This window comes from Sceloporus occidentalis, unplaced genomic scaffold (genome assembly GCF_023333645.1).
Source record: "Sceloporus occidentalis isolate IW3139 unplaced genomic scaffold, rSceOcc1.0.p SCAF_25, whole genome shotgun sequence".
NCBI classification, from domain to species: domain Eukaryota; kingdom Metazoa; phylum Chordata; class Lepidosauria; order Squamata; family Phrynosomatidae; genus Sceloporus; species Sceloporus occidentalis.
This window is the reverse complement of record NW_028317005.1, coordinates 1891057-1912655: the sequence shown is the minus strand read 5'-3', so window position 1 is coordinate 1912655 and position 21599 is coordinate 1891057. Positions and strand designations below refer to the sequence as shown.

General features: G+C 40.8%; 1 protein-coding gene across 1 annotated transcript; it reads left to right on the top strand.

Moving 5' to 3' along the window:
* The first annotated feature begins 13593 nt into the window (after nt 1–13593).
* On the top strand, nt 13594–20404 carry LOC149300250 (glycogenin-1-like). The gene is made up of 8 exons (XM_089485261.1): nt 13594–13663; nt 15517–15652; nt 15741–15915; nt 16465–16627; nt 17080–17206; nt 19578–19797; nt 19949–19999; nt 20188–20404. Exons 1-8 carry the CDS (start codon nt 13594–13596, stop codon nt 20350–20352), a joined length of 1107 nt encoding a protein of 368 aa, XP_089341387.1. The 3' UTR covers nt 20353–20404.
* Nucleotides 20405–21599: the final 1195 nt, after the last annotated feature.

The following is a 21599-nucleotide window of genomic DNA, read 5'->3' as shown; positions in this document are numbered from 1 at the left end:
GGGCTGGTACTACTTGTGCTACCCTTTAACTTTGAACGTGCTTCTGGTGCTTTAGGCTTTCCGTAAAAAACCATAGAGCTTGTGGGCCTAGCCGCACTACTACTGCCTGCTTTTGGTGCCTTTCCTTTACTTGATGATCCTTCAAGCAATGCTTCCCCAAATGATAAGCGAGAGCTTGGCCTACTTGGCCGACTAGACTGACGCAAAGGCTGCATCTTAGAGCTGGTGGTGGTGCTGGTGGTGGTGCTGGTGGTGGTGGTGGTGGTGGTAGATGGAGCTTGTCCCTCCTTAGTCCCAAAAGGAGGATCCATTTCAAATTTTGTGTTGTGTGTGTAGTGTAGTGTAGTGTAGTGTAGTGTAGTGTTTAAAAAACTATAAAAAAAAAAATAAAAAAATAAAAATAAAAAAAAGGAAAAACGAATTAAAGACAAAAAAATTAGAGGAAGTTCTCTTCAGTGCTACTGCTTAAAAAGTAAAACTATGCACTACTGCACTGTGCTGTGTGCAATCTGCCAAAATCCTAAAGTTATTGAAATTATTAACTCAAGATTAACTATTTAATAACTAGCAGTATTTTATTTTTAATTTGAATTTACACGGGCCTAAGAGCTTAGCCTACCACTATGCTAGCCTAAAGCTATATTTCCTTACTATAAGTCTACCTCTAGGCAGACGCTCTCAAACCCACTAAGCTAAAGTGAGGTTAAATCAGATTCAGTATATGATTTATTAATTAATATTAAGTTATATAATATTAATAGATTAGAACTAATTTACTTATATATTATGTATTATAGATAGAAGAATATAGATTATGAATTAGAATTTAGAATTAGAATTACTTATATTATAGATTATGAATTAGAATATTATTATTTATAATATATTATAGATTAAGATTAAAGAAGATTAGAATTATTTTAGTACTACAGCTAGTAGCTTGAAGCTTTGCTTAGTACAGCTCGTCACAGTCAATTTTTCTTGAAAAGAATTAGAAATAAAATAAAATGTCACAGCAAAACAGTTATCTTCACTGCTTGCTGCACTCACTAGCCCAACAAGTTCACTTCACTGATGGACTGAGGTGAGCAAAACACTAAGGGTACTTTTAATAAAATTGAAATAAAATGTAAAATAAATGAGAAAATCTTTGCAAAACAGTTAACGTCACTGCTTGCTGATCAAAAAAAAACACAGCACTTATGCGGCTGCACTCACTAGCCCAACAAGTTCACTTCACTGATGGACTGAGGTGAGCAAAACAAATGAAATAAAATGAAAGATTAATTAAGAAAAATTGACTTGGTCTCTTACTGTTGCTAAAACAAAGCACAAACTATAGAGCTGCAGCACCAGTACTAATAAGATTAGCTGAACTATACGCTAGTAGTAATTAATTAATATTATTACTTTTATTTATAGCTAATTTAATTAACTATTAAGATAAGAAAGAATTAGAGAATTATTGATATTACTGATTTTAGATTAGACACTAGTAGATGTTCTGAATGTCTACAGTACACTCTACACTAGTATACTATTACTAACTATAACTGACAAATATATATATAATTTTATAATGAATTCAATTATTAATTATATTAATTAATATTACTGATTTTAAATTAGACACTAGTAGATGAATGTCTACAGTACACTCTACACTAGTATACTATAGTATATATATATATATGACTGACAAATATATATATATATATAATATTATAATGAACTATTAAATTATAGATTCTATTAAATTGTAATTTATAAATTCTATTTAATTTATTTAAGCAGGACAGGCAATAGGCACTAGTGCCAGCCCAGGGCAAGGGCACCCCAGTGCCACTGAGGCACTGGGTGCACTGTCAACTCAACAGCACTTACACTAAAGTTGATGACAAATTAATTTTAAAAAAATTAAATTAATCAAATTATTATTATTAAATATATTAATTAAGTAGCACTGAAGTGAGGATGAAGTACACAGTGAGAAATGGCAGGCTAAGGCTTACCAGTCTCACACAGAACAGAACAATCTCTCTCTGTAACGCTCGGATGCAGCACAGCAGTGTTGCCAAAGCAGTCACAGCGAAAAATGAATGGATCTCTCAGGCAAGCTCTGGTCTTATAAAGGCGCCTTCAGAATTCAAAAAACAGCAGCACAGGCATTGGACGAGACCCTTAGCGTTACGTCACAAGAGTGAGCTGATTGGACAGACGAGGATCAGCTCACTCCTGTTTGAAATTTTGGCGGTTGCGCGGCAAAAACGAAGACGATCACGAAGAATCTTCGAATCTTCGTGATTGTGAGTCTTCGTCTTCGCCTACGGTTTGCCGGCACTGTATTCTGTTCTACGTTCCTTCGGAACGAACAAAAAAACGGCCTCTTCGTGCTCGTTTTCATGTTCGCCCGAAGACGAATGCACAAGTCTATTTAAAATATATCAACTACACTCTTGCTGAAAAGCATTCTTTAACTCATAAAATGACATCACATGGTAACGATGATCCCTCACGCCAGCAGATTCTATTACACTTTATGAATGCTGCAGGGAACTGACTTACACTAAGCCTCTCCATGATTACCATCCCGGACGGACAGAGATGCCAGCTGAGGGCAACGAATAGGAGTTCCATTTCCTGCTGTCACTCTACACCTCACCTGGACTCTTCTACTTCCAGCTTCCTCTCTTTTCTGTGTACCAACTACATGTCATATCCCTCTGTATATCTACATCTGTTCTACATATCATACATTTTACCCTCTGCCAGAATTTTCTTTTTTCTCTCTAGTTCTGTACCGTTTGGAAATGTGTACTAATAATGCCCATACACGTAACTACTATTTTGCAAATTACATGATCTTTCCCCATACGCGTTTCCTGGCTTTACCAATACAACGCTTACTTAAAAAAATAAAAAGTAATCCCGTAATTATCCCCCCAAACCCCACCAAATGCATAGCCGCTGCATAGATGTAGTAAACTTTTCATAATCGTACAAGGACCTCCATTGAATGCCTATGTAAGAAATGTCCTTCATTTCTGTGAGCTTCTGTATAGAACAATGGGATTTTCTATATATAAGATATTATGTGGCTTATTGATCTGAGGTACGGTACTGTTAATGTTGAAATTACATCCTGGCTCCAAGATCGAACCTAGGGTTACTGGCACCTGGGTGTAGGATTTCTTTGGCACCTGCCAGGATCCTGCTACCCCTCCTGCGCCGTGACTAACACACAGACTAAAACATATACGAACATCCAAACTCTAACACCATATGTTAACACACACATACTCACTATACCACCATAAATTACGGCACACATCCACGCTCTAACACCATACACTGAAACAGTCACTCTACACAAACACTGTAACACTATGCACTAACACGCACATTTGAAAACATGTCTGCCTTTGAATTTTTAGTTTTTTTAAAGGGTCATATTATGTTACAAGTTAAGTGAATTATCAGGGTCATGCCATATTGGGCTAGGTTCAGTTAGTAAAGTTACTGTTAGACTAAATGTCAGACACAGTGATTCCATTAACGAAATTAGCCCAGAGTGAGAAATAAATCACTTAATCCATTTTGATCGCTTAATCCCATCGCTTGTAATGAGTTGTGTTCACAAGTCCATAATTGATATCAGTTTACTTGTAAAAAGTATTGTGTCAAAATTGTGTAGATTTTATTTCACCTGGATCAAGTTTTATGTGGGATTAAGTGGCACAGTTCTAATTAGAAATAATATCAATTAATCTCCTCATCTCAGGTCTGCTGTAAAATCAGATGTTCTTCAAAAAGACACATTGAGCCTGACAAAAAAAGTCTGTAGATTGATTTTAGAGTGTTATCAATGGAAAAACCAAAATAATATGTATGTAATAATAATACTAGATCTAATGCAGTGTATCGCAAGATCTCAAGGGGGTTATTAAATATTTAATATTGTTGTAATAGAACGCCAGAAATTACTTTGCATTTGTTCTTTGTGAGCAGCAAGCAGACTATGCCAAAACTACAAGATATCTTGCAGAAAGGCTTTAGAACCAAAAGAGAGATCTACAGTCAGGGGCTACCTGATTACATACATGCACCTAGTATTGTGATATGTTGTTGTAGCTCATCCACTTGAAGGTATGTTGTGAGTTCAGAGATGTCCTTCTGCACACCACGCTTGTAACTATTGTTTTTTGAGAATGTGCAGCCTTTCTCTCTGGTTGACCAAGTCTAACCATTCTTTTCCACCCTCCTTTTGTTTATCCTGCAATTCTCTGTAGACTCTAGAAACCTCAGTGTGTGAAAACCAAAAATCATGCACCAACAATCATGCAAAGGTCAAAGCTACTTAGATGACGTACCTTCTCAAAACTAAAGTTTACTCAACAACTAGGACCTCTTAAATATGTCTACATGCCTTTAATATTGAACTGCATCCATAAGATCCATTGTTTGGCTACCTGCAAACTCTAACTGAGGCATCTTCAAGAGAAGCCATATGTATTTTTTCAATGCCTCTAAAACTCCAGAAGGCAATTTGCTTTGAGAAGCTACATGTTGTTTTCTCAGCTTATTGGCCAACCAGGCAGTGACATCATCAGCGCATATTTTCAACCCATCAGATGTGAATCGGACAACTACAGAAAATATTATCTCGGAGAAAAAAACTTTAGTGGCACATTTATTTTAGACTCACGTTTATGTCCAAATAAAGGAACATTTTGCAACTATTATACTTAAAGCAACATTAATGTCAAATTTTGTTTCATTTGATTATCTTTACAAATAGAAGTCATTGCAACTTGTTCCTTTGCAAGAGTTTTCTTTGGCATAGCGTGTAATCCTGTTTAAACCTGTTACTAGCCCTGATGGCAGATTGCATGTGGAGTGTGGCGTGTGTTTATACTCGCAAATAAACTCTATTTAGATATCACTCAAATAGCCAATTACCTTTTATACATTACATTGATGTAAAAGTACTCAAGTCAAGTGTATGACTAATTGTCGCTCCCATTTATCATCTGATGGGGCCCAATAGATCATTCTGAGCATCATTGATAAAAGTATGAGAGCACCAAGAGCTTTGAATTCCTGAGTCTCCTATATTAAGATATGTTTTATTACACGGCATAGTTACTGATTACGCATTGCATTCAAAACATTTTCTTACCCTAGGGCATTGTTTTTTTTAAGACAAAGCGAAGTATGTCTACACCAAAAGTAACATATAAAAAAGAAACACTGTAATCTTGCTTGTAAACATAGCTAATGCGTATTTTACACTATAGCCAGATAATCTGAAGGCTGAAAGGTGGATTTGAGGCTGTGGATTATTCTGCGGCTGGACAGTGGACTGAGTATAAAGGTGAATCCTTGTATCAATGTGTCAGTCGCTCTCAGAGACTGAGGACTGATCGGAGGGCCAGGCTGTTACTGTGTCCAGATGGTTGAAGAAGAATTAGCATGGGTATCACAAATGAATCCATCACGTGTCATGCACTGGGGCCAAAAGCATGTCAAGATCTTTACTTCTGGAAAAATGCAATACATATTCTCATCATCAACGTAAAAGGCTTAGGGAGAATCCCGAACATGACTGGGTCGTATCAATGCACCAATAAATGTCTTATGGACCGAACAGGCATCCAAGTCTCTTTTTTATATGTTTTAATGCACGTTTGCATGGGCTCCAGTGCATTTTACCACATGCATTAGTTTTTGGGGTATTTTGAATAGAAGATGAGTTTCCTCTCTATTCTAGCCTCTGTGCGCATGTACTGTTAGAAAACTTCAATAAACTCAAAAGGAGTTTTAACTTTCATACTTGCCAGCTAAGCAGCAGCCACTCACATGCATGGCAGTAGAGCCCCATCTGAACTTGTTACAGTGCATGTACTGACAGCATGCATTAAAATGAACACATGCATCAATTTGCGTGCAGCAGAATGTGTATTTTACTTCATTATGAGGCTGGGGCGTTAATTGTAAAAAGGCTTTATATGCAGAATTTACTATACAAGAATTGAAAAAGAGAACTGCCTACTTTCAGCCTGGAGAGGCAAGTAAAACCAGCTGGACCATTAATACCGTGGTCCATAATACACTGTGTAGTTTCCTATCAGGAGTAATAAAAGGATTCAGGAGTACTGAAAGGGATTCTTACTCTAGACACCCTAGAGAAGCTTCAGAGAAGTTGGGTAGTGACTTGTAATGAATTAATTTGTGGAATTTATTAAATGTAATGTATTATACCAAAATCCAATATTTATATACCAGCTAAGAGTCCCTCTTTTGGTACTAAATCATCCATCCGTAAAAGTGAAAGAGCCTGCAGATTTTGGATGAAAATTCATAGCTTTTTGCTTCTTTTTCGTCTGTTTTGTGGAGTGGTTTGGCCTTGTTTTCGGAGATTTTTACGAACTGCTGAAATCGGAAATTTCGCTAAATTAGCATTTCGTACAAATCCAAATGCCCAAGTCTAAAAAATGTGTTTATAAGTTTAATTATATAAACAAAATGCATTCTAAGTACAAAGGTGTATAAAAGGTCCTGGTAAAGCCCAGCCCCTGGCCCCACCCCACCACACCCCTAACCACACCCCCTAAGACAAAGGTATCTCTCTTTGGCCATTGAAAAGTTGGGAAATGTATGTAGGATCACTTTTATGCAAAAGGATCCTTTTAGTAATGGCATCAATGGCTATCATTCATCTGAAGAAGTTCCCATAAGCTTAGGTCTTCTCTGGGTAAACTGCATACTACATGGGGGTTCCATTCTTACATGCTGGGAAAAATATCAAAGTATTCCGCATGCAGCAGGTCGGTCATGGCTCTTGCTGGTTTGCTACTTTAGTCAGAGCCGCCATCATTGAGCTACACCCGGAACACGTGTACCGGTCAGCATGTATGGTTACTGTGTAAAGATATTAGTGTGTGGTATCAGCGTGCTGGTCTGTTACTGTATGTTGTTAGTGTGTAAGGATATTAATGTATGGTATCAGCATGCGTGTGTTTCTGTTACTATATGGTGTTAGTGTGTAAGGATATTAGTGTATGGTATCAGCATGCGTGTGTGTCTGTTATTGGATGGTTTTAGTGTGTAAGGATATTGGTGTATGGTATCAGCATGCGTGTGTGTCTGTTACTGTATGGTGTTAGTGTGTAAGGATATTAGTATATGGTATCAGCGTGCGTGTGTGTCTGTTACTGTATGGTGTTAGTGTGTAAGGATATTAGTATATGGTATCAGCATGCGTGTGTGTCTGTTACTGTATGGTGTTAGTGTGTTAGGATATTAGTATATGGTATCAGCATGCGTGTGTGTCTGTTACTGTATGGTGTTAGTGTGTAAGGATATTAGTATATGGTATCAGCGTGTGTGTGTGTCTGTTACTGTATGGTGTTAGTGTGTAAGGATATTAGTATATGGTATCAGCGTGTGTGTGTGTCTGTTACTGTATGGTGTTAGTGTGTAAGGATATGAGTATATGGTATCAGCATGCGTGTGTGTCTGTTACTATATGGTGTTAGGGTGTAAGGATATTAGTATATGGTATCAGCGTGCCAGCTTGTATGGTATCAGCGTGCGTGTCTTTTATTGTATGGTGTTAGGGTGTAAGGATATTAGTGTATGGTATCAGCGTGTGTGTGTCTGTTATTGTATGGTGTTAGGGTGTAAGGATATTGGTGTATGTTATCAGCGTGTGTGTTATTGTATGGTGTAAGGATATTGGTGTATGTTATCAGCGTGTGTGTTATTGTATGGTGTTAGGGTGTAAGGATATTAGTGTATGGTATCAGTGTGTGTGTGTCTGTTATTGTATGGTGTTAGGGTGTAAGGATATTGGCGTATGTTATCAGCGTGTGTGTTATTGTATGGTGTTAGGGTGTAAGGATATTGGTGTATGTTATCAGCGTGTGTGTTATTGTATGGTGTTAGGGTGTAAGGATATTGGTGTATGTTATCAGCGTGTGTGTTATTGTATGGTGTTAGGGTGTAAGGATATTGGTGTATGTTATCAGCGTGTGTGTTATTGTATGGTGTTAGGGTGTAAGGATATGAGTATATGGTATCAGCATGCGTGTGTGTCTGTTACTATATGGTGTTAGGGTGTAAGGATATTAGTATATGGTATCAGCGTGCCAGCTTGTATGGTATCAGCGTGCGTGTCTTTTATTGTATGGTGTTAGGGTGTAAGGATATTAGTGTATGGTATCAGCGTGTGTGTGTCTGTTATTGTATGGTGTTAGGGTGTAAGGATATTGGTGTATGTTATCAGCGTGTGTGTTATTGTATGGTGTTAGGGTGTAAGGATATTGGTGTATGTTATCAGCGTGTGTGTTATTGTATGGTGTTAGGGTGTAAGGATATTAGTGTATGGTATCAGTGTGTGTGTGTCTGTTATTGTATGGTGTTAGGGTGTAAGGATATTGGCGTATGTTATCAGCGTGTGTGTTATTGTATGGTGTTAGGGTGTAAGGATATTGGTGTATGTTATCAGCGTGTGTGTTATTGTATGGTGTTAGGGTGTAAGGATATTGGTGTATGTTATCAGCGTGTGTGTTATTGTATGGTGTTAGGGTGTAAGGATATTGGTGTATGTTATCAGCGTGTGTGTTATTGTATGGTGTTAGGGTGTAAGGATATTAGTGTATGGTATCAGCGTGCGTGTCTGTTATTGTATGGTGTTAGGGTGTAAGGATATTGGTGTATGTTATCAGCGTGTTATTGTATGGTGTTAGGGTGTAAGGATATTGGTGTATGTTATCAGCGTGTGTGTTATTGTATGGTGTTAGGGTGTAAGGATATTAGTGTATGGTATCAGCGTGCGTGTCTGTTATTGTATGGTGTTAGGGTGTAAGGATATTGGTGTATGTTATCAGCGTGTTATTGTATGGTGTTAGGGTGTAAGGATATTGGTGTATGTTATCAGCGTGTGTGTTATTGTATGGTGTTAGGGTGTAAGGATATTAGTGTATGGTATCAGCGTGCGTGTGTATTTGTTAGCATTTGTATGGTTGTCAAAGTACGGTTTTAGAGTATGTGTAAAAGCGTATGTTATTGTATGGTGTTAGATGGGGCGGGTTAATGGGAGATGTGCCCCATGATTTCCGATGGCAGTCCTGACTATAACAGTTACCCCGAGAAAGCAAATGGCCTAATTATTTGGCATTATTTACAGAAAAGTGATATTAAGCAATAAAACTGCATTTGTTGCTGTAAAAAAGTTCTGTAGCTGTAAATGATAATCATTACTATTTTATGAAACAGCGAGCTGGTTCGATCAGAGCCTTCATCACTTTTTGTTTCCGTACGTATGAATGACGGGACGCACTACATGTTATAGCCATTGTACTGCGCTGTGGAGTATGCCGGTGCTATCTTAGTTAATAAATAACATCTATAAAAATTCCTGAATGCTGGTTCCTGAACCGCGTGACATCAGCTGCTGATCTGTGAACAAAATGTGGACACCACAGCAGCGCAGCACGTCGCCCACACGCATGCAGCTGCCAGCAGCACCAACACCAGACGGAAATCTGAAGGTGAGGATTGTTCCAAAATATTCGGTACTGTTGGCATGTATGGATTTAAGTAAACTGCTGTGAGGGATCGCATTGGCTAGCCTTATTGCGGAAGATTAATGGTGTCCTGCCGTATCAATTTACTCGCACAGAACACGTTAATAAATAGACATTAACGCGAACCTGATCGCCCCCTTTCACAGGCATGATTGTAAATCATTAACAGCATCTTGATTAACCCCTGAATCACCAGAAGGATTTGAAATAGCGGTGAGTTTGCCCGCGCAGCCCTAATATTGCCAAATCTTTCGCCGGTTAAGTTACGCAATTAGCGGATACCGGGCGCTCCGGCTGCGCACCGTGTTTATCAATGTGTGTGTTTCTTGTGCAAGCTCCTGCTGGGGGGGGCGGGGCCTGGTCACGTGAAGGCCGCGTATAAGAAGCAGGTCACTGGGATCCGCTGTGACCGGCAGCATCTGCACAGCTGGGTCAGGGGAGGTGCAAGCAGGAGCCCGGAACAGCGCAGCAGCTCAGCCATGGCAGGTAGGGTGGCACCGGACGCGACCTTTATAGGGGTAGCGCCTCACATGAACTCTCTTCCGCATTTTTTCTTTTCCGATTTCTTCAATGTCCGTTAAACGGAAGCCGGAGTTTTACGTTTTTATTACGGTTTCTTATCCAACTGTTGCGGCGGCGAGGTGGTCCTGAGAGGAGCATCATTGGCACTTGAAAGCCCCCCCCCCGCTCTTGAGGGCTTTAATTATGTCCAGTTAAAACACTGCGTGTCACGCAGTAGCTGTCTGTTAGAGGTACCTTCCTATAGCTGCTGTCCTTCGCGGTATCTCCAGGCTGACCTCTATCTCGACTGGGATGTCCGATAAATTCCATCACGTACACCTTCCGCCTCCTAACACAGGCAGGATGATGGCTTCCAGGGGTCCGGCCCGCCTCCCCTCAACCTGTTGCTGTGTGCCATGTCCTGGCTGTTAACCACTTATGTGCCAGTAAAGTGCAAAACCTGCATGCAGTAAAGCGGGGGTTTGCCCCTGTCTGGTGCCTGGTATGTAATCCTTAAGGCTGGGGTGTGAGCTGTACCTTGGCTTATCTCAATTAATAAATGATTGACAGTTCCAATAACCTAAAGTATTGGTGATCTATACTTTGAATTGCACATGTCTTAATACCCCCCCCCCCCCCAGTTCAGGTGAACTTGACATCTTTATAGCCATCAAAATCTCTAGTGCTGTATAATGGCCATAGATACTGCAACAAATATCATGTGACCAGGGCCATCTCCATCTTTTATTCATAATACAAACTTCAAGACAGACCTGGGCCAAATATATCACTGTAGGGAAGTAATTGGGGCCCCTGCTGCTTTCATCATACCGGGTTTGTACTCCATGCACAACTACCAGGCCAGTTGGGTAACCCTTTGCTGTTGCCCCTAACATGGCAACTTCCCTAGGTAGCAATCTGTTTGTTTTTATTTATGGTAGCCTTAATCTTATGGAATATTATAAGTGTTATAGTCAATGTGTTTGTCTCAACTTCATTTTATGGGGTAAGATATGAATGAAAAATGTTCCACTGCACATGGCAAGTGTCAAAAAAATGGATCCCCCATTTCATTTTATTATTGGTAAGATCATGTTCAGATCCGGGGATGGCGCAAGGGATTCTTTCCATTGGGCTGGCTCTTAATTGGTTTTCTCGTCCATAAGATTTCCCAGGGGAAGGTGTATATATGTCTAGGACTTGGTGTTATCTGCTGATGTTGCAATTTGGAGTAGCGTGAACTCTCTTCAGGTTATTTACACCATTCTGTGTGTCGTTGACTCTTGCTTGTGTTGGTTGTTGGCCAAAGTGGTACTGCAGTTGTCCTACTGGGTAGGAGTCAAGCTCCTTGTACTATGATCTACCTGGCCTACAGAAGGGGTTATAAATGTTTGTATGTAGAGACATCAGAGTATATGTGGCGCTTAAGTCAGTACATGGTATAAAATCTTCATTTTTCAAAATAAATGAAATTTGTAGAGTTGCTTGCTTAATATGCATTGTAGTCCATATAAATGTTTAAATAGTTTTGGTGCACTTGAAAACCTCCAAATCCATGTTTCATCATGTAAACACCAATGCCTTAAAGTATGGAAACTGCTGCCACAGGGATTTATTTTATATTTGACACTTTCAATGGTAGCCATATTTGTGTCTTGAAGGGGAACATGTGGCTTCTGGCTTCCTCTATAGTGGGAATACAAGCCTACGCACATCTCAGATATAAAGATCGAGGCTGCATTCTTGTGCTTCAGTTTTTAGATGCCACAAGTGCTAGATTCAAGCATGTCATACCAAGTGTTCCTGGGAAGATCTCTTCAGCGTGACGAGTGTCCGCAGTCCTTCAGTGTGCTCTTGCCAGCTGTTGTGTTCTAACTGATTGACGTTGCTTCCAGCTTTTATTTTTAGTTAGTTGCACTGTATCCTCTCTAATGTTCCCATGTTACTGCAGTTCTTTCTAGGACTCCTAGAGTAGTTCTTGTAACGTTATACTCTTATATTGGTATGGTGTGCCTTGTGATTGATACGTAATTATGAAAACAAATTGAACCTTGACTGTGTATCCATTCCAACAGCCATAGGCCTAGGTCGATGTTTGGTGATACTTGCCTGACAATATAAGAAGATAGGTTCCTCCTATCTAGGAGCTCAGGACATGACCACACCAGTGTGACCTTCCAAACATGGTGCCAATCAATGGTCCTAAAATGGTTATTGACGCATGCCTGACTTCTGAAATGTGAGGCTAATTCCATAAAGTGGACATGAAAGTGACCGTGCAGGCAACAGGTTTTTCCTCCCCAGGGCTTTTTCAATCATACCTTAGGGGACACAGTTATGTGCTGTAGAGGGAATTGGAGGCAGGATTCTGTTGTCAGAATCAGCTATTGCTATCCTCTGGGAAATGTTCTAAAGATCTTTATCACTTTAAAAAAAACAAACGGTAAAAAGATTTTGGTCTCTAACTGCTGTTGCAAGCCAGAATAAAGCCCCTCTCAATAGATCACGTCTGACTGCATTCTCTATTCTGCGTTGTCAGTAATTCAATCATGCCTGGCATAATTCTGTTCCTGTTATCCTGTAGGTACATGGAAACAAACTAATGCCTTATCACATACCAAATTTAGAGTAGGATTTGGTAATATTCAATAAGTGTGATTTTATTGCATATGTAGAGTGATTGATTAGTATACATGCTACAAATCTGCTTTCCCGGCACCCCCAGATCCTTGGCTTGTAGAATATATCTGCTCACGAGTGTATATGGTATGCCGGTTACAGTTCCAGCTCCTGTTAGATTCCAGGGAGGTATAACAAACCAGTTGAGAACTGTGCAATAAACAGGCTGCAGCTTCTCCTAAAGAGCTTTCCATCCAAGCACACGGGTGTCTGAAGAAGCACTTGCCTGCTTGTTTGCTGACTCGGCAGAACATGTCTCTTCCTGCATGCAAAATAGCTGGGAGGAAGGGTTAAATATGGGGGGTGTTCTGCACGCTTGGCTATCATGCGTGTGCCTGCTGTGTCCCTTTCAAACAATACAGTTGGCATGTTCCCTGTGAACTTGTTTGGGGACAGTGTCTGCATTTCATATGTAGGTCATTGCTTGTCAAATAAGTGAGGGCTTTATAGTGCTGCTACAAGGACTATTTACAGAAATGGTATTTTAGCAGGTCAGGGCAAAAGATTAGTCTAAACGAGCTGTAACTCCATCCTTTCATGCTGTGCCTTACGCAGGATAACTGCAGCTGTCTCTACCAAGCATGGCTTTACAAGCTTTTGCGTCAGTAAAGCCCGGTGTTATTCAGAAAAAAAAAAAAGATTCTATATTAAACGGTGTCCTGATATTATTATACAATCTGGGGGGGGGGGTTGGTGCGTAAGTGTTCACACTTGCTCCTGGACCATACACCTTTATTCTAGCTATGGGTAGCTAGAATAAAAGTTCCCCTAAGTTGTCAATGTGCAATGGTTTGCGTATTGTATGTTTGATATCCTGCGATATATGGATAGGGGCTGTAAAGTAACATTTGAGTGTCGTAAGGTACAGAAGTGTTGCAGTGCCTCCTCGTCCAGTAATCTCTATTTTTTTTCTAGATTAATATAATCAGAACTTCCTTATAAGGCTGTGAAGCCATTTCTGTAACGGCCGTGCTGGCAGGGAGTGTAATACACAACTCTTGGCTATTAAGAAATAAGCACGGTTATTAAGAGAATTGATAGATTTCCTTGAAACTGTACTTTTATTGCAAAAGATTTATTGCATCAACCCTGTTGTCTTCAAACTTCTAAAGCATGCTTTTGGTCTTCAAATATTAAAGGCGTTTTAAAAGCAACTGCTGGTGCCCAGCGTTTAGCCTGGGGCGTCCCACTCTGCCCTGTACCATGATTAGAACGTGACTGGACTGTGTTGTGGAACAATATGTTAGAGGTGTTCTGTGACTTTGGCAACACTTGCTGTTGGAGACTGGATAAGATGCAGGACTGTTAGCCACATGGCACCGTAACGTAAGTTTCCCTGGTCACCCTGGTGTCTCTCCTAGATGGCAAAGCTTTCTTTACATTCCTAGAAGGTGACTGTGGAAGAGGAGCACCATGGATGAGTCTGGTTGTAGTAGGCCAGTAGCGTGTGCATAATTTTTATATTTATTCTTTGCCATGAGTAGCGAGGCTAGTGGGTGAATTGTATGTGCTGTCTTGCGCCCCCCAAAACTGTCCCTCTACCATAATATGGTTATGCTACTCTGCAAAGTTCTCAGCGTAAATTTTGTTAGATCCTCTGTCCAGTATGGCACAATAAGTACTCTAGAGCAGTTACCCTTTAAAGCTCAGTGAAACATTCAGCATTACAGTGGCTCATTCATCCATAAAGTGAAAACAGCTCATTAATTCAGTTCACCAAAATAAATCTCTTGTGACACCTCCTTGCCCTAGTGGGTGTTGGCTCTGTATCTGCCCACGCTCCAGGGAAGGTATGAAATAAAAAGCCCTTGTGCTGTCTGCCTCGTGTAAAACGCAGTGAACAGATGGGCTATGTCACCAGGTGAATGGTAACCTTGTATAGTCTGGACAAACATAGCTCACTCTTGTAGGTAACCAGCGGGGTTTGCTGCCAATCCCACATAATGCTTGTGTGCCTCCCCAGTCACTGAAACACTACAGATTATGGTGTTGTTGCAACATAATAGAAGCCCAGTCTCACAAGTGACTCGTGGAAGGTGGCATGTACTCAAGAGACAAACATAAAATCAGTCTGCTGCTGGATACCAGTACAGACAATTGGGTTGGTAGCACTTGGGAAGAAGCTGGTCAATACTAGGTATCTTTTTATGGCACTGGTTTTAATGATAAGAAGGCTACTTGGCCATCTTCCCCCTTGCTGCATAACACCTAGACTTGACTTGAGATTTAGTTTTGCATGTAGGAGAGCAGACATTTACTGGACAGTTGGATCCAAGAATTTATCTTCCCGAAAGCTATTCAAATGTGGTACATCTGCCCCATTAAATGCATATCTTGGTGCATGGCTCATGACCTCACTGGGATCCTTCTTTCCATGTTAATAATCTTTAAGATGTCAAGCTTCTGTTGTATTGGCTAAAAAAAAAAAAAATACTTTTGCAACAGAGTGCTTTCTATCACAAAGGTTGCATTTATTTGCTGTAAAAACTACAAAGACTTTGAGAGAGGTCGCATTTCCTTGCCCACCCTGTAAACACTAAAGTAGGAAGGGAAGCATGAATCTCTTGGCAAGCTTATAGTCTGCCATTCTGAGCATGCAGTTTGGGTGCCAGAAAGCGCATTAAAATCATTTTAAAGCCTGATGCAAGAGCTGTGCTTGATCAAGACGCCAATGGGATCCATTTCTTTAGAAACCACTTAAGTGTGCTCTACTATTTGTTTTTTTGTGTTTTTTTTCCTTCCTAAGATCAAGCTTTTGTAACACTGGCCACCAATGATCCATATGTTAAAGGAGCGCTAGTACTGGGTTCATCTCTACGAAACCACAACACAACAAGGAAGCTGGTGGTGCTCATAACACCTCAGGTCTCAGACTCTATGAGGTAAACTCAACTAACTTTATTTTTTCTTAATCTGCAATGTTGCAAAAGTAAACAGTGTTCTAATAAACTGTCTATATTGTAAATACAGAAAAGTGCTGGATAAAGTCTTTGACGTAGTTCGGGTAGTGGATGTCTTGGACAGTGAGGATTCTGCTCACCTGGCTTTAATGCAGAGACCAGAACTTGGCATCACATTAACAAAACTCCATTGCTGGGCACTTACAGAATACACAAAATGTGTGTTCATGGACGCAGACACAATGGTAAGACGTTTACGTTGCATATACTCAGCATCCCGTGACTGATGATTCCAGCCAAATTGGCGTGAGTGAGCGAAAGGCTCAATGGTACCCATTCACCTGTCCTTCTGCATAGTGGGATCTATGGTCACTGTGTAACTGAGGTGATCAATATATTTTCCTCACTGAGCATATTACCGTATTGGCTCGGATATAGGCCGCACTTTTTCCCCCCACTTTAAGTCTTTAAAGTGGGGGTGCGGCCTATATTCGGGGTCTATATTCGGGCGCCGGGCAGGCAGCGGGGTTAGGATACAGATCCCCCGCAGCGGTGCAGGGGGGGGGGGGGGGGCAGGCAGAGTGGCAGCATGTTTTTTGGTGCTTTTTTTAAAGAAAAACTTTTTCTTTAAAAAAGCACCAAACTTTTAGGGTGCGGCCTATATCCGAGCCAATACGGTAAGTATTTGAAGAATGAGGGGATAACGACTTATGAAGCACATGACATCTTGGATGCGGTAGGATTTACTGAACGCTAAATCTGTTTACAGTAACTCCATCTTCTGATCATGGCAGGTTTTGTCAAATATTGATAACCTATTTGAGCGAGAAGAGCTATCTGCAGCACCAGACCCAGGCTGGCCAGATTGCTTCAACTCTGGAGTATTTGTTTTCCAACCATCTATAGAAACCTACAACCAGCTGTTACAATTGGCTACAGAAAAAGGCAGCTTTGATGGTAGGTACATAATACACTTCTTTATCTGCAGGTTTAATCACAGTGCAACTGACAACCTAACCCATTGAACCCTCAGGCAGCCTACTTATCCTATTGGGTAACTTGGCAAATTCAGATTCTGTATGCACTTGCACTCTGTAGTATACTTGCATTATAATCTAAAACTATGTATAGAGGAATCCTTTAAAATTGCTAATCTGCTTCCTTTACATATGTTTAGAACTAAGCAAGCAGACTGTGGTCTAGTTTCAGACTCTTCCACCATGAAATGATTATATTGCAGTAGTTACCCCCCCCCCCGCGTGTATTGCATGACTTAATGACGTGATATAAAGTAAATGATCCCACCTTAGTGAATGCACCCAGGCAATAAAGAAATGGCAACTGTTACAATTGATTCAATCAATTCTGCGTGACTCGTTTGATGTAGACATCCATGTTCTTGCCTTTAGGTGGGGACCAAGGTCTGCTCAATGCATTCTTCAGTAACTGGGCAACAAAAGACATTCACAAGCATCTTCCCTTTGTTTACAACTTGAGCAGTATCTCGATATACTCGTACCTCCCTGCCTTTAAAGCGTAAGTAATTAGCTTGACCCCTAACTTGTGTTAATGTGTACCACAAAGAGGCTGTAACATGGCTAAAATAAGCCTGACTTGACCACGTTGGTCATGGGAAGAGTCACATGAAAATTCCGTCCCCTCTTGGTGCAACATCAGGTTACTGGACTGCAAAGTCTAATATAAGAACTACTAAACTTGGCAGCGAATGCGAGAATTCGTCCAGTAGGTTTATAGATAGCGATCTCTTAATGGTTCTCAGTAGCTGTTGGTGTGTAATGAATCCAGCTGATTGTTTATTGGCTAGACTCATCTGCAGACCAGGAGGCTGTCTATTGTCATGTGACTTCCCCGTTCAAATGCCAAATTAAGATCATCCTACGTGGCATGTGACTTTTTGTTTTGTGCCCCCCCCCCCATCATATTTAAAGGCGTCAAGGGAAAATGACTAAACCCCTTCACATGATTTGTAGAAAGCTGGAGTGAGCACTAGAAAACCTTGTCAAATTGTATGGGAGCACAGTTTAAATGGCTGACTAGCCCAGATTTACAATACCACTAGCCAGTCCTAAAAAGGTCAACAAATGAGAGGTGTTTAGTAATATATGGTATACTCCAAAGAAGCTGATAGAGGTCCAACTTGTTTACTGGCTTTTCTTGTGCATGTAAATAATCTTCCAGTTACTGGCAAGAAGTCTTGCTTCTAATGAATGAAGACTTTATGAATCCTTGATGACCTTGGCATCTGATCAGGTGTTATGAACTGCAAACCTGGCTGCGCTCCAGGCTTCAGTTTACAAGGACATCCAACATCATTACCAAAGGCCTCCTCAATCGCTGGCAATGTGTTGCTGGCTTATAGAATTGCTACTTATAACCAGGGGCGTAACTAGACGCCTCAGGGCCCGGGTGCGAGAATCTGTTAAGGGCCCCCTCACCCCCCCCAAAAAACCATGATTTTTACCCAACAATTTTTTTAACAAATTCAACTTACATATTGAATCATATCTGTAAATAAAATCAAAGAAAAAGGGGCGCATGTACAAAGGGCATAATCCAGGAGTGTCCAAGTTTTTTCTGCAGTGGGCCACTTCATCAGAATTGTATACGTGCTCGGGCCGCACTCATTTTTCACTGTGACAAAAAATATGGCCTTTAATAAAATATGCAGATTAAAATAAAGTAAATGACACAACCTTTACTCTTCCTCTCACTGATTTCTGGGCCTTGAAAGTTTTGCGACTACAAATTCAGGATTCCCTAGATTTATTCTAGGGATGAACTAAAATGAAAATTCTGGACCAAAACATTCAGGGTTCACTTAGCCAAAACCGAAAATGACCCCCACCTTTAAAAATATTAATAAAAACTCACATGTTTAATAAAAGTAGGTAACACACAATTGGACAAAATTAGCAATATGACTTGGCATGATAGGAGTGTGATTGCTAACAGCAATCACACTCCTGTCATACCCAGGCAACCAGTAAATGCTGGTACCTAGGCATGATGGGACTGTGATTGCTGTTAGCAATCACACTCCTATCATGCCAAGTCAGCCAGTACACGCTGGTACAGGGTGGCTGTAAGTGATGTGCAGACCACATACTGCTGGCAGCATCACTACACAAGGGGGGCAGCTGGCCAGGTTTCAGCATGTACTGGCTGACTTGGCATGATAGGAGTGTGATTGCTAACAGCAATCACAGTCCCATCATGCCTAGGTTCCAGCACTTACACATCCATGCTAACACACACACTTATTTATTCATATACTCATTCATTCACAGATTCATTCCCTCAATCACACACTCATTCAAACACCCTCCCCACCCCCTTACCTGCACTGCAGCTCCTCGATGCCGCTCACAGACTTCAGCAGGGGGCGCAGCCTCACTCTGCCTTCCCTGCTAAAGCACAGAGGAAGTAGGATGTCACGTGAACTCTGCTTCCTCTGTGCAGTCCAGAAGACCCTCCCACAAGTAAGTAGCAGGGCTTGAGGTGCGGCTCGCGTAAGATCGGTTGCCCTGGCTGCCGATCTTACGCAGGCCGCACCTCGAGGGCCGCATGTTGGACGCCCATGCCTTATTTAAAAAAAAAAAAAAAAAACCAGGGAAAAAAGATTTCAGGCAGCCCCTTGGCTTGGGCCCCCTGCCGCCGGGGCCCGGTCGCAGTCGCGACCCCGGTAGTTCCGCCACTGCTTATAACCAACAAAACTACAAATGCAAAATTGTACAGCTAATGCTTACATACTTCGTGTTCTTAGAAAGACTTGAATGCACAGCTTGTATGAAAAATATTGCCAAAAACTGCATGCCAATCAGAATTCCGTCCCCCCAAAGCGTGCGTGTGTGTGTAATATAATGTAAATCTTTGTTTTTTGTTTAAGGTTTGGGGCTGATGCTAAGGTGGTTCACTTCCTGGGTAAAGTAAAACCATGGAATTACACGTATGACAGCAAAACGAAGAGTGTAAAAAGTGAAATGCATGACCAGACACTGATTCACCCAGAATTCCTTAACCTCTGGTGGAATATCTACACTACTAGAATTCTTCCTTTACTTACGGAGCATGGAGCAGTTAAAGATGTATCAACAGGCCTGAAAGCGGTATGTTAACAGGGACTTGTTTCTGACATTGAACAAAACATGTCTCTAATATGAAGGTTGTTGGGATGGCCAATAGGTTAGTGCTTTATGCTGTAAAAAGGTCCCTTAGTTCATGTGGGCTTTTGTCTTACCTGTCTTAAACTGTTCACAGCTATCGGGGTTGATCTGTTCACTGGCTTTCTCTTGTCGCTTCTGTAGAGAGGTATGAAGAACTTAAAACCTATATACACATCGCAGAATCCATTGCAGTTTTTTTTTTTTTCTTGCTGGTTCTGTGTATTAAGTTCTGCTTTGCCTGCTTATTTGCATGATGGGATATCCATTGGGTCCCTCATTTTACATTGTAAGCTATGGTTTTCAAACTACTAAACATGGCTGTTCTCATTTTAGGAGGAAGTTACAGAAGCTGTGGCACAGATGTCCATCGCTGCTCCCCCCCAACCATCTATATCCTCGGAAGAGCGTAGAGAACGGTGGGAACAAGGCCAAGCTGACTACATGGGAGCAGATTCCTATGAAAACATTAGAAAGAAGCTAGACTCCTATCTCCAGTAGGGTTATTTCCCGGCACAAGGACTTGTTGATCTATTTGGCATCTAGGACTGTGTTTTACCAGAAGCTTACTAAACTGCTAGGAGCTTTACTAAAACTTGTTGGTGGGATATTTAAATAGGCATCTCTTTTTGTAAAAGTCCAGTTTGTGCCATTTGTATCCCCCCCCCCCTTCTCAGCCAAAGTTTTTGTCTAGTTGGAGAATCACTTAAGTGTCTGCTTCAAACACTGGCTAGCACTTAATTTGTTAATTTACCCAGATCATTTCCAACTACCCATCTTGCTTGAGCAGCTGATGCAATGATCCCAACACTGTTCCAACTGGTCGTCCTCTATGCAATAGTAATGTATAGGCCATGTATAGCGTCGGTTTGCCTTTCCAGCAGTAGTACCTACAATATTGCCCTTTTTTTTTTTTTCTACCTATGAGCAAACTTAATTAAATGAACAAGTTAGTTACTCCTGCTCCTACACTCCGGATTCAAGCTAGGATCCTACCAACTTGTTTGGGGTGCCCTGTAAACACACCTTGGAATGCTTCTTGTTCGGTTATGTGCCCTAGAAGGGCTATTGTAATGCATTTTCTGAAATAACTGTAACATGGCACTTTAAAAGAATTAAACTGAATATGTTCAGTATACTGTTACAATTCTATATCTCCAGTATTAAAATATTATAAGGGCTAATCTCGTTAGCCCTTCAATGGGTTTAACTAACAGTGGCGGTAAGTTGTGCTGCAATAAGAGGAAATTGCAACTCCTGCAAACGTGTAAGAGAATAAACATGTGGGGTATAACTTCATCGGGAACCCAGCCTGCTAAGTCAGTCTCAGCCAGTTAACTTTGGTAAAACTAGTAAGCCTGACGGTATCTTTCTAAAGTAGGCCAATAAAATGTAAACTTTCAGTATTAAACAAATTGAGCTAACTTAATCTGCCCACTGGTCAATTGGCCAAAATTGCCTGGCCATTGCTTAGTAGACCCATGCCATCAATATAATGTGGTTTATTCATGGGCCGGGGGGGGGGCTTCACTCACCTATACATTAATGGCTCAAATCCAGTGAGTTGCTTCTGCTCTAAGTGTTTGGCTGGCCCTGTATGTGATTTAAATATATTCCTTAAGTACTACAGCCATTATGCATTGTACACCACTGCTCTTTGGTATTGGTAGGGAGTTAAATGCCTGCTGCTAGCTCTTTAAATGAAGGCTGATGTGACAATGCATGTAACAGAATAAGATGGGTTTAAA